Source organism: Rana temporaria, chromosome 2 (assembly GCF_905171775.1).
Source record: "Rana temporaria chromosome 2, aRanTem1.1, whole genome shotgun sequence".
Taxonomy (NCBI): Eukaryota; Metazoa; Chordata; class Amphibia; order Anura; family Ranidae; genus Rana; species Rana temporaria.
In genome coordinates, this window is record NC_053490.1 from 408,059,323 (window position 1) to 408,072,722 (window position 13,400).

General features: G+C 44.6%; 1 protein-coding gene across 2 annotated transcripts in view; it reads right to left on the reverse strand.

Annotated features, from left to right (window-relative positions):
* LOC120927460 (steryl-sulfatase-like) overlaps positions 1–13,400 on the reverse strand; it is a 298,126-nt gene that overhangs the window by 199,148 nt on the left and 85,578 nt on the right. For both annotated transcript variants that reach the window (XM_040338156.1, XM_040338155.1), the window contains one exon: positions 9,625–9,746. In XM_040338156.1, the coding sequence (XP_040194090.1) occupies positions 9,625–9,652 (28 nt within the window). In that variant the 5' untranslated portion in view covers positions 9,653–9,746. The remainder of the gene's footprint in view (positions 1–9,624; positions 9,747–13,400) is intronic.

The following is a 13,400-nucleotide window of genomic DNA, read 5'->3' on the forward strand; positions in this document are numbered from 1 at the left end:
CCATGGGGCAGAGAGTGCCAATACCACCCAGGCCAGGAGGAAGGAGATCCTGGCACAGATTGCCACAGATGTCAATGCTTTGGGGAGTGAGGTCAGGACCCCCAATGACATTTAAAAAAAAATCAATGACCTGCGGAGCCTGGTCAAAGGTAAGGCTGGCCAGGATGAGCACTCATGCCAGGGGCACTGGAAGGGGACCAGCAACTACCGAGACGCTCACTCCTGAGGAGCAGGTGGTTGCCCAGTGCCTCCACAGGCATCAAGTGGAGGGAGTTGAGGGCTTTGACTCCATTGAGGATGCCTTGAGGACAGGTAAGTGTGTTTTTGTTTTATCTCCTATCTGGTGTGTAGCATGTGTGGGGGTGGAAGGGAACATGTGACACGTGTGTGGATCCTCCAACATGTGAATGTTTTGTGTCATCCACAGATGTGCAGGAGGGTGCTGGGCCATCTGGCCAGTCCACACCATCCCCCGGACATCAGTCTGAGGCAGACCACCTGGCAAGCCAGGAGTCCTCCCCCAACAGGGCTTCCCCCCCAAGGGTCTCCCCTTCTCCAAGGCCCCAAGCCACTTCTGGACCCAGGAAGGTGTCTAGGAAGACAAGGGGGGTGTCTGATGTTCTCCCGGAACACCTCAGGAGGGACCAGGCCCGCCAGACCTGTCATCTGGGTGAGGTTGCCATGAGGATGGACCACATGGCACAAAGCATGGCCTCCCTGAAGGAAGCTGTGCAGGATGTGAGCTGCAATTCGTCAGCTGTGGTCACCTGCCTGGCTGATCTGCAGGCCACCACAGCAGGCCTGGGTGATGAGGTCCACGCCCTGACAGAGGCTGTCAGGGACAACACAGCAGCCATCCAGGCGGGGGTGAGGCTGCAGGGGAAAACCAATGCGGTCCTCACCCGCATCGCCCTGGCGTTGGAGGGCAGGCCGCCAGGCGTGGAGAGACCAGGGGATGCTCCTCCTCCTGATTTCCCCCCATGAGTCTCCCATGATGAGCCGTGGCCACGGCAGGTGTGGGGCACGTCAGCGCCGTAAACATTTTTAGGGATTTTTTGTGATCGACTCAGGTTATGAGTTTTTTATGTTTATTTGTTGTATATACTCAGGTTATGAGTTTTTTTTTGTAGCCCAAGCATACGGTCAGGCCTTGTACACACGGTCGGACCAAACCGATGAGAATGGTCCGACGGACCGTTTTCATCGGTTCACCGCTGAAGTGGCCTGATGGTCTGATGTGTGTACACACCATCGTTCCAAAAACAGATCAGGTCAGAACGCGGTGACGTCAAACACACGACGTGCTGAATAAAACGAAGTTCAATGCTTCCAAGCATGCGTCGTCTTGATTCTGAGCATGCGTGGGTTTTGAACCGATGCTTTCTGTACTAACCATCGGTTTGGACCGATTGGGTAGCGGTCCCTCGGTTCGGTTTTTAAGCATGTTTTAACATTTTGGACCGAAGGGCTATACACACGGTCGGTTTGGACCGATGAAACTGAACCTCGGTCCATTCTCATCGGTTTTGTCCGACTGTGTGTATGGGGCCTCAGTAGTGCAGGCTACAGTGTGACTGGTGTTTGAATGTGGGGGTGACATTCCTGCCGGAAAAGGGGTGTCACCCTTGGTCGTCGGGGAGAAGTGATCCCCAGGACCAGGGAGAAGTGATCCCCGGGTCCGTGTGAATGGTGTATGAATGGACAGCAACATAATTGGAGCCTTGATGGGGCGTTGCTGCTCCCAAGTCCTGCTTGGTGGACTTGGGCTAATCCAATGTGATGAGGATGTGGGGTGTGTGTGCTAGGGACCACAGTTGTGTGCATGCATGCATTCTCCTTGTGCCATGATGAATGTGTGTGTTCAACATGCAAATATGCCTACTGTGAGGCATCTCCTGACTGCTCTTCCCTCAGAAGACGGGGTAGCCTCGGGCAGGGGGGGAATGTCTGGTTCGGGGGTCAGGTCATCACGTATGTCAATCTCCAGGCCCTTTCTCACGGCGAAGTTGTGCAGCATGCAACATGCACCGATGATCTGGAACACAAAGTTTGGGGAATACAACAGGGTCCCCCCGGACTTATCCAGGCATCGGAAACGGGACTTCAGGAGGCCAAATGTGCGTTCCACCACTGCACGGGTACGTGTGTGTGCATCATTGTATCTTTGCTCTCCTGGGGTTTCAGGATTCCGGAATGGAGTCATGAGATGGGGTCCAAGTGCATATGCAGAGTCACCTGGAAGGGAAAAGACAGGAGGATGTTAGTCATGCATGTGCCCCTTGTGATGTCTGCATCATGGGGGTGGACAGTCATGCCTGACTCCCATGTCACTCACCAACCAGCCAGCTGTCCCCATACACGTTCTGTTCGAATTCTGTTGGGATGGGGCTTTGATGGTATATGTAGCTGTCGTGGCTGGACCCTGGGTGTTTGGCACGGACGTGCCATATGAGGCATTGGGCATCGGCTATCACCTGTACATTGATGGAATGCCAGTGCTTCCGATTGCGGTATATGTGCTCTGTGTCACGGGGGGGTCGTAGTGCCACATGTGTGCAATCAATGGCCCCCACGGTGCGTGGGAATCCTGCAATTCGGTAGAAATCCCGCATTGCCTTCACCCGCAGATGCTCATGGGTGGGTCTGACGATGTGGTGGGCCATGCGTCTGAGGATTGCGGGGACAACCTGGTGCACACATATGCTAATGGAGGATTGTGCCATCCCAGCCAATACTCCACTTGTACGCTGGAACGAGCCACTGGCAAGGAAATGGAGTGTTGCTTGTGAGCGGTGTGTCTGGCTGGTGATGTCATCATGCAGGGTTTTGGCTAATTCCAGGATGACAGCAGGGCTTAATCTGAAGATGCGATACACCTCAGAATCTACCATGCCAAAGACGTTCAGGTGAGGTCAGTATATTCGCGCCCGTGCCCTCCTCCTTCTACGTGTATGTAAAGCCAGTAGTATAGCTATGACCATGGATGCCCCTGGCATGTTGGCATACAGATTGTTGTCCTGCAAGTGTGGATGCTCAGCTCATCCCTAACGGTGCTGCTGAAGCTGCTCTCCAGCTGACCTGCACACGTCTGGTGCAAAGTTACAGCTGCTTTTATGAAGGGTAACTTAAGACCGGAAGTATGACTTATGCGCGGCGCGCGTAGCCCGTGTCGGGCGCACGTACGTTCATGGATCGCCGTATATCCCTCATTTGCATATTTGAATAGCAAAACAATGGGGCGTCCAGCGTATATTTGCGCCCACGATGCGCCAGCGCAGAAAAATTCCGTTGGTCGGAAAAATACTATTTTTCAGGCGTATCTCGTTTTGTGGATACGGCGCATAGTTACACTGGCGTATATATACACTTACGCCGCTCATCTCGAGATACGCCGGCGTAAGTGCTTTGTGGATCTGCCCCCTAGACTCCATTCAAGATCCAGGGGCATGGACTAAATTTTAGGTAAAAATATGATCCCAAGTAGTATGTGAAAAACATTTTTTTTTATCATTTGTAGGAATGAGGCAATGCTGGAATATAATGGAGAGTTATATTTTCCGATATATGCAGCTGGCACATACTCAGTTCCCCCAGGGCATCCCACAATTAGTGGAATCGGGATTAGAACAAATAGTTAGAAAAAGAAGGTAAAGGAAAGCAATCTCAATCTTACAAGCATATTTATTAAAAACAGCATTGCCAAGTATAAGTAAATTGCGAGATTGTTGGATAAGAGATGTCCCAAAATTAGAAGAGGAGAATTGGGAGGAGATATGGGGACTTCCATTTCAGATATTAGTGTCACTTTGAGACAAACTGATACAATTTAAGATAACACATAGAAGCTATTATACACCGTAGAAACTATATAGGATATCCAAATTCAAACCCCAAAACTGCTGGAGATGTGGAAGTATTCCAGGAAATTTCATCCATATATTTTGGTCCTGCCCGATGATAGTAGAATTTTGGAGGGAGGTCCTGAGGGTAATTACCCCAGTAACATTAGTAACTCTGGAACAAGAGGCAGAAACTTGTCTTTTAGGGTAGACAGGAAACAATATCATCCCTACTGTATAGCAAAAAGAACACAGGTGGGCTTGCTACTTTTCTATGCAAGAAAGGCAATAGTAATGAGCTGGAAGAAGGTGGAGGCTCATTCATTAGTCTATTGGAAACATTTAGTAAATAGTAATATGCCATTATACAGGGAAACATACCGTAATAGAGGATATGGGGAGAAATATGAGAAAGTATGGGCAAGTTGGATAGGAAAACCTACAACGGCTTCAGGATAAAGTAAGGAGTGAACAGTTGGAATGATACGGAAAGGAGAAAGAGGAGGAGGAAAGGAAGAAGAAAGAGAAGTGATGCCTCCTACACATGACCGGTTTTCCTGAGAGGAAAACTGCCATGAGAGCTTTTGGCCGGGAATCCCAGCCGTGTCTATGCTCCATCGCAGTTTTCCCGACAGGAGAACTGCAGGGAACATGTTCTCTTTTTTCCTGCCGGTTTTTAAGCCAGCAGTTTTCCCATGGGGAAAACCTTTGGTGGAGCATACACACGGCCAGGTTTCCCACCCAAAGCTCTCATGGCAGTTTTCCTGTCGGGAAACCCGGCCATGTGTAGGGGGAAAAAGCTACCAAGCAGGTTCTTGGTTTCCCCCTCGGTACACCGATCGTGTGTACATTATATTGCATTAGATATCCGACAGGGAAGGTAAAGATGTAACAAACCACACCATGAATGTAAGTGGCTAAGGGGAAAAATGTATGTTTTGATGTGTGATGCCGCGTACACACGCGTGTGTGATTCGGCATGAAAAAAAAAACAAAGTTTTCGGCATGTACAAAAAACAAAGTTTTTCCAACTTCATCATTAAAACCATGTTGCCCACACACCATTGTTTTTTAAAAATGCTCTAGCAAAGCGTGGTGACGTACAACACGTACGACGGCACTATAAAGGGGAAGTTCCATGCGGATGACGCCACTCTTGAGGCTGCTTTAGCTGATTTTGTGTTAGTAAAAGACGATTTGCGCTTTTCTGTCTGTTACAGCGTGATGAATGTGCTTACTCCATTATGAACGGTAGTTTTACCAGAACGAGCGCTCCCGTCTCATAACTTGCTTCTGAGCATGCGCAGGTTTTTAACATAATTTTAGCCCACACACAATCATTTTTTACAACCCGAAAAACAACATTGTTTAACCACTTAACCCCCGGACCATATTGCTGGTCAAAGACCAGAGTACTTTTTGCGATTCGGCACTGCGTCTCTTTAAGTGACAATTGCGCGGTCATGCGACGTGGCTCCCAAACAAAATTGGCATCCTTTTTTTCCCACAAATAGAGCTTTCTTTTAGTGGTATTTGATCACCTCTGCGGTTTTTAGTTTTTGCGCTATAAACAAAAATAGAGCCACAATTTTGAAAAAAAAATAATATTTTTTACTTTTTGCGCGCGCGCCCCTAGTTCCCTGCGAGAGAGCCGACGTAGAGCTACGGGCTCTCGCGCAGGAGAGCCAACCTGCCGCCGTAGAATGACGGCGGCAGGTCGGCAAGTAGTTAAAACCTTGTTAAAAAATGTAGAATGCTTGAAAAAAAATTGACGTTTTTCAGAAGCCGAAAAATGATGTGAAGCCCACACACGATCATTTTAAATGACATTTTTTTAAAACAACGTTTTTTTAATGCCGAAAAATGTGTGTATGCGGCATAAGTGGCTATTCTCTTTGATGTAATACTTATCAATTAATTATATGGAAGCTCTTCAGGGCTTTTTTAGGAGGGGTTTGATTATACCTTGCTTGAGGGAGTTCGGAACGATTCCTTCTTTGAATGATTGGTTTATGAGGTGCGTTATGGTGGGTGCCAAGATGTCAGTACATTCTTTCAGAAGTTTTGTGGGAATAATGTCATTTGGTGATGTGCTGTCTCTGAGGCTTCTGATGATGGTTTTCGTGGTGTCGATGGTGATTGGGACCAGAGTCAATCTCGGTGATTGTAGAATATTGTATGATCTTTGTCTTCTTGCTCTGGCTGAGTGGGGTTGCTTGATATGTTCTGCTGAATTATTTCACAAATGTTTGTGATTTTGTCAATGAAAAAATCAGATGGCTCATTGCATTATTCTTGTGTTTCGTTTGCTGGAGGCTTTAGACAGGTGGGGTTCATAGTCTGGGCGACTAGTTTGAAGAGTTCACGGGGGCGGTTTATGGCTTTTGAGATGGTGTTGGAAAAGTGTTCTTTTTTTGCTATGAAGGTGGCTTTGTGGTATTTTGTGGTTAGTGATTTATAGTTTGTGTGTTTTTTTCCATTGTTGAATTCCTTCTCCAGGCTCCTTCAGCTCTTCTGCGTTCTTGTTTCAGTAATATAAGAGAGTCGTTGAACCAGCCCAAATTGTTTTTGCAGGTGGGTGCTCTCCGTATTGGTGCGACTGTGTTTGCTGTCTGTAATAGTGCTGTGTTAAGGGAGTTAAGTGTGTCTTCAGTTGAGTAGTTTTGAGTTAGCATCGCTATTTAGTTGGATAGTGTGGTTTTGTAGAGTTGTGAGTGTAGTTTCTTCTGTGATCTTGTCCAGTGTTGTTGTTGAGAGTGTTGGTTTTTAGCAAACGGTGTTGGTGGTTATTTTGAATTTGATGGTGTGATGGTCAGTCCATGGCAGTGGCGTGTTGTCCAGTGTGTTAATGTCAATGTTTTGTTGGAAGATGAGGTCAAGGGTGTGGCCCGAAATGTGCATGGAAGCATTTATCAGTTGCTGCAGACTTAGTGCTTCCAATTGGTTCATGCAGGCAGTGGCGATGGGGTCCTGGGAGGAATTAGCCCAGAGGTTGAAGTCCCCGAGTAGCAAGAGGTTTTTGGTGTATGTGTAGAGATAAATTCAGTGAAGGGTGTGAAGAGGTGTGTCTTTGGTCCCGGTAGTCTGTAGCATGATAGTATGTGAATGGTGTCCTAGGGTGTTGTTTGAAATTGAAGATAGAGATACCTGATAGGGCCTGGGGTGGAGCCATGCTTGAGTGAGTGAGAAAATTATATAGCGCAACACATGCAAACTGAATCGCCTCTGGGCGCTTAGTATCCATTCCCTACTGTCCTTTTGCCTTCAGAAAAGATGTGTTTTGAGGTTTTTTTTCTGAAGGCCAGGTTATTCACCTCCATTCGGATGCTGGTTGGTAGAGCGTTCCATAGTCTAGGTCCTTGAACTGCAAATCTTCGTTCTCCTTTGGACTTGTATCTGGCTTTGGGTATCTGTAATAGATTTTGGTCGGTGGATCGGAGAACGCGATTGGGGTTGTGACTTTTAAATTTTTCGCATAGATATTGGGGGGCATTTCCTTGAACACACTTATGCGTCAGACAAAGTGCCTTAAAAGTAATTCTGTCTTTTACTGGCAACCAATAAAGGGATCTCAGGGAAGGCGAGATTGATTCCCATGGTTTTTTCCCAGTCACAAGTCGAGCTGCCGTATTTTGAACGACTTGCAGACGAGTGATTTGGTATTTCGGGAGTCTGAGGTAAAGTGCATTTGCATAGTCGAGTCTGGAGTTGATAATTGTTCCCACCACGACTGCTATGTCTTCTTTCGGGATAAAGGGAACAAGTCTACGTAGTAGGCGCAGCAGATGGTGGGATCCGCTGACTACTGACCCTAGAGCTTAGAGGAGAGATTACTTATGCAGCCAGGTAAGAGTGGCTGGCCTCTTAAACTCCCTGTGGGGTAATCCCGAGTCTGGATCGGGGTGGAAATCTAGTACCATTAGTGGTATCCCCGAGCCAGACTCGGGATTGCTTCGCAAGTATCCAGGCGGAGTGTACTTACCTTGTCCCCTGGATTCTGCAATGTCTCCCCGATGTGTGATCGAGCTGTCAGATAGACCTTACCGGTTTGCATGGAGTTCTGCTTGAAGCAGTGATTTTGTTTTATTAAATACAAAAAACTTGGCATTGTAAAGCATTTTGGCTTTTGAATGTTTTAATATTGTAACATTGATGGAACAAAGGGAACTGAGTGAACAGAGGGACCTCTCTTTCTTCCCTTCTCCCTCCAAACTGGGTCTGCTCTTGAGCAACAATTCAAATCATGCGATTTACATTTTTTGCAAATTTAGCTCTTTTGTAAAGGTATTCCTACCTTTGCATGTGCTTATGAAAAGTTTCTGTAAACACAGTCCCGGAAATCCATCTTACGTGCCTGTCAGGCCCCGTACACACGACCGAGTTTCTCGGCAGAATTCAGCCAGAAACTCGGTCAGAGCTGGATTCTGCCGAGAAACTCGGTCGTGTGTACACTTTTCAGCGAGGAACCCGTCGAGGAACTCGTCGGGCCGAAAAGAGAACATGTTCTCTATTTCCTCGTTGTTCAATGAGGAAAGTCGGCCCGCCGAGCTCCTCGGCGGCTTCCACACTGAACTCGCCGAGGAACTCGATGTGTTTGGCACGTCGAGTTCCTCGGTCGTGTGTACGGGGCCTGAGGGTAAATTCTGATGAGCACCGGCACTTACACAATTACAGAGATCATTCACTTCTATAGCCAGTTCTACACCCTACTGGTGGCTCCTTGTGCATGGTAAAATGCTGTTTATTTAATGCTAAGCATATTTTATGCCTGAAAATGTTAGTGTGCATGAAGTTTTATTTTTCTGCGGAGTGAGAACAGTAAAGGGCGTAGAGCCAGGGAAAGGCCTAAACTAGAATGATTGACACTAAACAGAGACCCAGAATCCTAACTAGAATGAGGAACAAAATGATGGGCAATGACAGAGTAAAGATCATGAGGAAGGCAAAAATCAGTGATACTTACTGTAGCTGTTAAAGAGCAAAGCTTAAATATAAACAGTTGTAAATCCATCTGACCATGGCTTATTTGTTACCCCACCATCAATGCTCACCTCACTATTTAAACTAGCGGTCCAGCTGTTAATTTTTGTTTTTTAAAGTCAGCAGCTGTAGCTGTACAACACTATAGCTGCTGACTTTTAATAAGCACACTTACCTGTCCAGGGTGCCCTTGTTGCCGGCCGCCCGAGGCCGATCCGTCCATCGGATCGGCTCCTGGCGCCGCCATTTGAAGTAAGGGAAACAAGCAGTGGAGCCTTGCGTAGACCTCCGCTTTAAGTATTTAAGGAGAGTGACCTTGCTAAGAACTGTGGTACTCCGATTGGATAACAGGATTAAATATAGACAGCACTTACATTTAAGGAGCAAGGCTTATCACTGAAGTCAGAGAAGTAGAGATCCAATTGAAGGAGTAAGTAAGGAAGAGGTTTTAATAAGGATAAAAGCGGATATTTTGTGCTGTCTGCTCCGAGGGTCTGATAGTTGATAGGTTCACTTTAAAAAGCATAAATTATGGAAATTGAAAGTCTGAACAGCACAAACAGTTTCAGGATTAAACCCACACTGTGATAATAGAGGCTGATATAACTATGAGGTATCTTTATATTTGCTAAAGTTTTGCAAGATTTTTAGGACAGCAAGGGGTCATTGTGGGATTCCGCATGTTACAGTTGGGAATAATGAAATCACTGCCGCTACGCCAGCACATACAGACAGTATTAAACATAGTCTGTGGTAAAATAATTATTTTAGCATACTTTTCACATATTTACAAGGTACACTATACCTGATCTCACAGAATATCTGCCAGTCATGAATGCTGCTCGGCTGGGTGTACATAATGGAGATGCTGCTATGTGTTGAGTTAGCTTGGCTCCCCCTGTGGCTAATTTGTCTATATTTGGTGTTCTGAAAAGATAGAATTAAGAGCTGAATTGTAGCACAGGAAAATGTCAAAAACTAACATTTGGATAATTTGATTTCACAGTAAATATACTGTTCACCATATAAATATTTACATGTAATCAGCAAGTTTGTTAAAATTTCCTAAAAAAACAAACATTTTAGAGGCAATGAATATAGTTTATTATTTTGTCATTATAAGCAATTTATTCTTTAAGGCTTCATAGAGTTTGACAACTACTTTATCCTTTGGGGGGAATTGGAGCAGCACTCCACAATTTTCAAAGGAGTTATGCCGCGTACACACAATCATTTTTCGGCATGAAAAAAACCTTGTTTTTAAAAAATTTCATTTGAAATGGTCGTGTGTGGGCTTCACATCATTTTTCGGGTTCTGAAAAACGACAATTTTTTTTCCGAACATGCTGCAATTTTTTAACGACGTTTTAAACAATGTCGTTTTTCGGGTTGTAAAAAATGATCATGTGTGGGCTAAAAAGATGTTAAAAACCTGCGCATGCGCAGAAGCAAGTTATGAGACAGGAGCGCTCGCTCTGGTAAAACTACCATTCGTAATGGAGTAAGCACATTCATCACACTGTAACAGACAGAAAGGCGCAAATCGTCTTTTACTAACACGGAATCAGCTAAAGTAGCCCCAAGGGTGGCGTCATCCGCATGGAACTTCCCCTTTATAGTGCCGTCATCACCGCGCTTTGCTAGAGCATTTTTAAAAAACGATGATGTGTGAGCAACGTCGTTTTAATGATGATGTTGGAAAAACATTGTTTTTTCTACATGCTGAAAAACATTTTTTTTTTTCATGCCGAAAAATGATTGTGTGTACGCGGCATTAGATGTCATACCAGTCCACATGTAGTTGTGAGGTTAAAAAAATATCTGCCAGCAGCAATTTGTAAACTATCATTTTCTAATCTGCTCTAGCATTTGAAATCACTTTAATGTCATTAAGAAGTATTTACAGTTGACAACATAATTTTACCAAACTTTGACATAAGTTAATATAAAAAGGTAAAGCTTAGAGTTTTTGATAGTTCTATTGACATTAAAATAAAATTTCAAAGGCTGGGTTGATTCCAGGCTACCCTGTCTTTCCAACCTTCATTAACTTAAAAATGCCTGTTTAGTTGTTAAATATTTCATTATTCAATCTGGATATCAATATATTAGTCACGATTTCATACTACTTCCTCTAAACTAATCTATCCAAAACTGAACTTATAACTTTTCCTTCCCCATGTGCCCCTTTCCCTGATGTCAAACTTGTTGGCACAACTATAAGCCCAGCATGCCAAGGTCCTAGGTGTAGTCCTGGAGTCTGAACTCTGCCTTTAAGTCCCACGTCCAATTACTTTCCAAATCTTGCTGCCTCAACCTCTGCAACATTTCCAAAATATGTCCCTTTCTAACCAATGACACAACAAAGCTCTTAATTCCCTCCCTGGTCATCTCTCACCTCGATTACTGCAACACCCTCCTTATTGGCCTACCTCTATATAGGCCATCCCCCCTTCTGTCTATCATGAATGCTGCAGCCAGACTTATCTACCTGACCAACTGCTTAGTGTCTGCTACTCCTCTCTGTTAATCCCTCCACTGGCTTCCGCTCACCCAACAAATTAAATTTAAAATACTAACAACTACTTACAAGGCCATCCACAACTCTGCCCCCAGCTACATCACTAACCTAGACTCAAAATACCAGCCTAATCATTCTCTTTGTTCTTCTCAAGACCTCCTGCTTTATAGCTCCCACATCACCTTCTCCTATGTCTGCCTCCAGAACTTTTCCATAGACTCTCCAATTCTATGGAATGCCTTACCCCAATCTGTCTGATTCTCTCCTACCCTATTAGATTTTATACGATACTTGAAAACCCTTCTCTTCAGAGAAGGCTATCCTACCCATGCCTAGCAAGTGTATTTTCATTCTACATCTGTTCATCCCCACAGTTATTACCTTTTCTTCCACTTAATCTTCCCTTCTAGATTGTAAGCTCTAACAAGCAGGGCCCTCTAATTCCTCCTGTATTCATTTGTATTATAACTGTACTGTCTGTCCCCATGTTGTAAAGCGCTATGCAAACTGTTGCCGCTATATAAATCCTGTATAGTAATAATAATATTTAAATTGACTTGAACTCAAAAATCATACATTTCCATATTATAGAAAACATCTAGAAATGTTAGATAGTATCTTAACCCAAAACCAAAAAATGTATATACTGAAGCCTACAAATCTTTAAACGCAGTAGCTGCATTAATTTATTCATTTTTTGCTTTATTTCTACCTGGTGATCCACACTGGCAAGTCTTTAATTTTTCAACCTTCTTTAACATACTAAGTTGTAGGGATGAGCCGAACACCCCCCTGTTCGGTTCGCACCAGAACCTTCGAACGGATCGACCGTTCGCGCAAACATTTAGAACCCCATTGACGTCTATCGGACTCGAACGTTCGAATTCAAAAGTGCTAATTTTAAAGCCTAATATGCAAGTTATTGTCATAAAACATCTTTGAGAACCCAGGTCTTGCCCCAGGGAACATGTATCAATGGAAAAAAAGTTTTAAAAACGGTCGTTTTTCTGGAGCATTGATTTTAATGATGCTTAAATTTTTTTAAAAAAAGAAGAAAAATTACTTTAAATATTGTACCTGCTGGGTGTCTATAGTATGCCTGTGAAGTGGCACATGTTTCGAACTGTCCCTGCACAAAATGAGATTACTAAAAGAAAAAAGTAATTTAAAACTGCTTGCGGCTTTAATGTAATGTCTGGTCCCTGCAATATGGATGAAAATCATTGAGAAAAAATAGCACAGACACAGACAGTACACACACCACGTAGCTTTAGGTGCAAACTACAAAACACACGTGCAGTACACACCAAGTAGCTTTAGGTGCAAACTACAGAGCACACGGCCAGTATACACCAAGTAGCTTTAGGTGCAAACTACAGAGCACACATGCAGTACACACCAAGTAGCTTTAGGTGAAAACTACAGAGCACACGGCCAGTACACACCAAGTAGCTTTAGGTGCAAACTACAGAGCACACGGCCAGTATACACCAAGTAGCTTTAGGTGCAAACTACAGAGCACACATGCAGTACACACCAAGTAGCTTTAGGTGAAAACTACAGAGCACACGGCCAGTACACACCAAGTAGCTTTAGGTGCAAACTACAGAGCACACGGCCAGTAGACACCAAGTAGCTTTAGGTGCAAACTACAGAGTACACGGCCAGTACACAACAAGTAGCTTTAGGTGCAAACTACAGAGCACACGTGCAGTACACACCAAGTAGCTTTAGGTGCAAACTACAGAGCACACGGCCAGTACACACCAAGTAGCTTTAGGTGCAAACTTCAGAGGACACAGGCAATAAACCACATAAGAATACTGCAGCTAACACAATCACCTGCCTGCCAGTAAATTAGGAAGAAGTGATCTAGCTAAACTATACAGTGTATAAATATATGTACAACACCTGGGATGCATATATATCCTCTACAGACTGTAACTTTAACTGACTAGCCTGCCTGCCTGCTCTATCTACCTGCAAAAAATGACACTCTCTTTGTCTCTGTCTGTTCTTTCTTAACCCCCGCAACACACTACACAAGGCCGACCTGCAGG